The sequence below is a fragment of the Myotis brandtii genome, unplaced genomic scaffold (assembly GCF_000412655.1).
Source record: "Myotis brandtii unplaced genomic scaffold, ASM41265v1 scaffold89, whole genome shotgun sequence".
Taxonomy (NCBI): domain Eukaryota; kingdom Metazoa; phylum Chordata; class Mammalia; order Chiroptera; family Vespertilionidae; genus Myotis; species Myotis brandtii.
This window is the reverse complement of record NW_005371645.1, coordinates 1,484,517-1,487,033: the sequence shown is the minus strand read 5'-3', so window position 1 is coordinate 1,487,033 and position 2,517 is coordinate 1,484,517. Positions and strand designations below refer to the sequence as shown.

At 53.8% G+C, this 2,517-nt stretch overlaps 1 protein-coding gene across 13 annotated transcripts in view; it reads left to right on the top strand.

Moving 5' to 3' along the window:
- FOXP1 (forkhead box P1) overlaps positions 1-2,517 on the top strand; it is a 305,369-nt gene that overhangs the window by 146,127 nt on the left and 156,725 nt on the right. Inside the window, exon 1 of one of the 13 annotated variants that reach the window (XM_014532394.1) lies at positions 41-96. The exons of the other annotated variants lie outside the window; for them this stretch is intronic. Within the exon in view, the coding sequence (XP_014387880.1) occupies positions 49-96 (48 nt within the window). The 5' untranslated portion in view covers positions 41-48. Of the gene's footprint in view, positions 1-40; positions 97-2,517 lie in introns of those variants that run through there. 13 annotated transcript variants of the gene reach the window in all.

Below are 2,517 nucleotides of genomic sequence, written 5' to 3'. Positions count from 1 at the left end.
TCACATTGGACCCGGTTTGGGCCAGTGAGAGCCAGACTGCGGACCCGCATGCGGGGAGCGGGCTGCGGGAGGAAGCCCTCCCTCTCCCAGTCAGAGGTTGGTGGGGGCTGATGCTGGGGGCTGGGAGCTGGGCCTGGGCGCTCTTCCCCGCGCCGGGGGCACGTGACGCGGCCTGTCCTGCTGTGAACAGTTTTTTCGCACATGGTTAGGCGCTTTTCAAAGGGTTCCACCTTTTCCTGTGTGATGTCACCCGGCCGCCCTCCCAGCTGCCCCCGGCCCGACCCAGCGCAGTGGACTTGGCAGGCAGGTGCTCCTCTCTCCTGACTGTGTCCTGGCCAGGGCACAGGCCGGAAGTGGACAGGGAGCTTCTAGATCTTCAGGGAAGTGTGATGGCTCTAACCTTGTTTGTTAGTCGCAGACTAAATACCCTCGCACTTCAATGCCTAAAGCAGCATCTGCTGGTGTGGAGAAAGGACTATGCTCAGTAGTTACCCAAGTCGCTAATGGAAGAAACACTTAAGTAAATAAAATGCGTAAGTGTGTGTGTGTGTGTTTCTGTTGCTGTGCTGGGCTTTTCAGTGCTCAGAAGTTGTACCACTTTGCAGTAGTGTGTCTGTGAGTGCCTTCAGGACGATTTGTTTACCAGGAGAAGCAATCGCAGGGAAAATGGAGGGACTGGCGGGCCCTCCTGGGCTGTTAGGGAGGTGTGGGTGGGCCGCGAGCGGGTGTGGGAACAGGCTTTTCCTGGCATCTCCTCTGTTTGATGACCATCCGCGTTCCCAGCGCCGGGCTTTGTTTTTCCTGGATGGCATGTTTGATTATTTATCAGAAGGGGAAGGGAGTAGCTGAAGCAAATAAACATGTGACCAAGTTCTGTTTTGTTTTCCACTCAGAAAGCCATGTCCTTTAACAGACGGACATGGCTATAATAAATGCATTGTTTGGTGATAAAAGGAAATTATATGTGTCATTTTGTTTTGAAGGCAAGTGAGTTAACCCTTAAGACCCCGAAGCCTTTTAGCCTGGTGCAAATTCACCAGGTTCTTGACTGAGAATTGGCCTGTTGGGATGTGTGGTGTCCGAGTGGTCCAGCTTTCTAGATGCTTCGCTTAGTTACATCCGCCTCAGTAGTGCCGCTTCTTTCTGTGGTGTGTGTGTGCGAGCTTGTGTACACACGTGTGCATGTGTGTGTCTGTGTGTGTACGTGCATGTGTGTGTGCATGCGTGTGTGTGCCTGTGTGTGCGTGTGTGCCTGTGTGTGCGTGCCTGTGTGTGTCTGTGTGTGCATGTACCTGCGCGTGCCTGTGTGTGCAGTGCATGTGTGTGTCTGTGTGTGTACGTGCATGTGTGTATGCATGCGTGTGTGTGTGCCTGTGTGTGCGTGTGTGTATGTGTGTGTGTGTGTTAAACAGGGATGTTATTGGACAAACCAGCTTTGTTGAAGACTATATCCTGACTTTAGATCTAAACATGATTGGCCCAGTTAGAGGGAAATCTACCAGCATGTCTCCTTTATGCTCACAGTGCAGTTTGTTAGCTGCGACTGTTGCTGCTCTCTTTACAGGTGCCAGGCCGGCTGCATGTCCAGGCCCCTTGTATACCTCTGCCCCCTAGAAAGCTGTCCTGCCTTTATCATGGGATGTGTGCCATGATCTTGGGCCGTTATCTCAGATGAAGCCCTTGAGAGGCCTGGAGAAAGGGTCAAAGCTACATTAAAAGGAGATTTTTAAAAAGCAAACTATAATTTCACTGGTTTTGTTTCAATCCTCAGGTGTAGGATTTCTGAGACTGTGTGTAGCTATTCCTTATCCATAGGCAGGCACTGACAGGTGTGCACACACGGGCACATTCTTAATAACTGGAACATGGTTTTCTACACAGACTTCCTCAGGTGCACAGCCTGCAAAACGGAGGCGCCTGATCCTAGCACAGTGCCTGGCCCTGGCGCCTGCAGCCTTGTAAATCGCAGTGAAGGTCTGTCCGTTGCCTCTAAGTTTTGGCCTGTGAACTGGGAATCAGCACCCAGAGGGACCCCTCTTCACTGGCTGTACACGGGAACAGTACAGCAGACGGGACACAGCTTCCGGGCAGCCCTGCATGTGTGCCTGTGTGCATGTGTGCCTGTGTGTGCGTGCGCATGTGTGCGGCAGGCATGGCTTTGCACCCAGAGGACAACCATGGAAGCAGAGCCTTGCGGTCTCCTCTGTTGTCACCTGGGGTGACTTTCCAAAAGGCAGTTCCATTGCATCATTCTTGACTTCTGGGGAGCCTGTCTGTGGGCACCCGAGTGACTGCCCAATGCACCCTCACCAGCGCTCAGACACCCATGGGGTCTAGGTGGGCTGCAAAGAGCATCCTGCTTTGGAGGTGGGGAAATGTCCTGTGGGTCACATGGGCACCTCTCCGGGCATCTGTGCTTCCTGTCCAGCCAGACCAGGCCTGGATGGGCTGTGGGACCCGCTGCCCTGGGAAGCCTTGTCCTGGGGCCTCGGCGCCCCCCCCCCCATCACCTGGGAA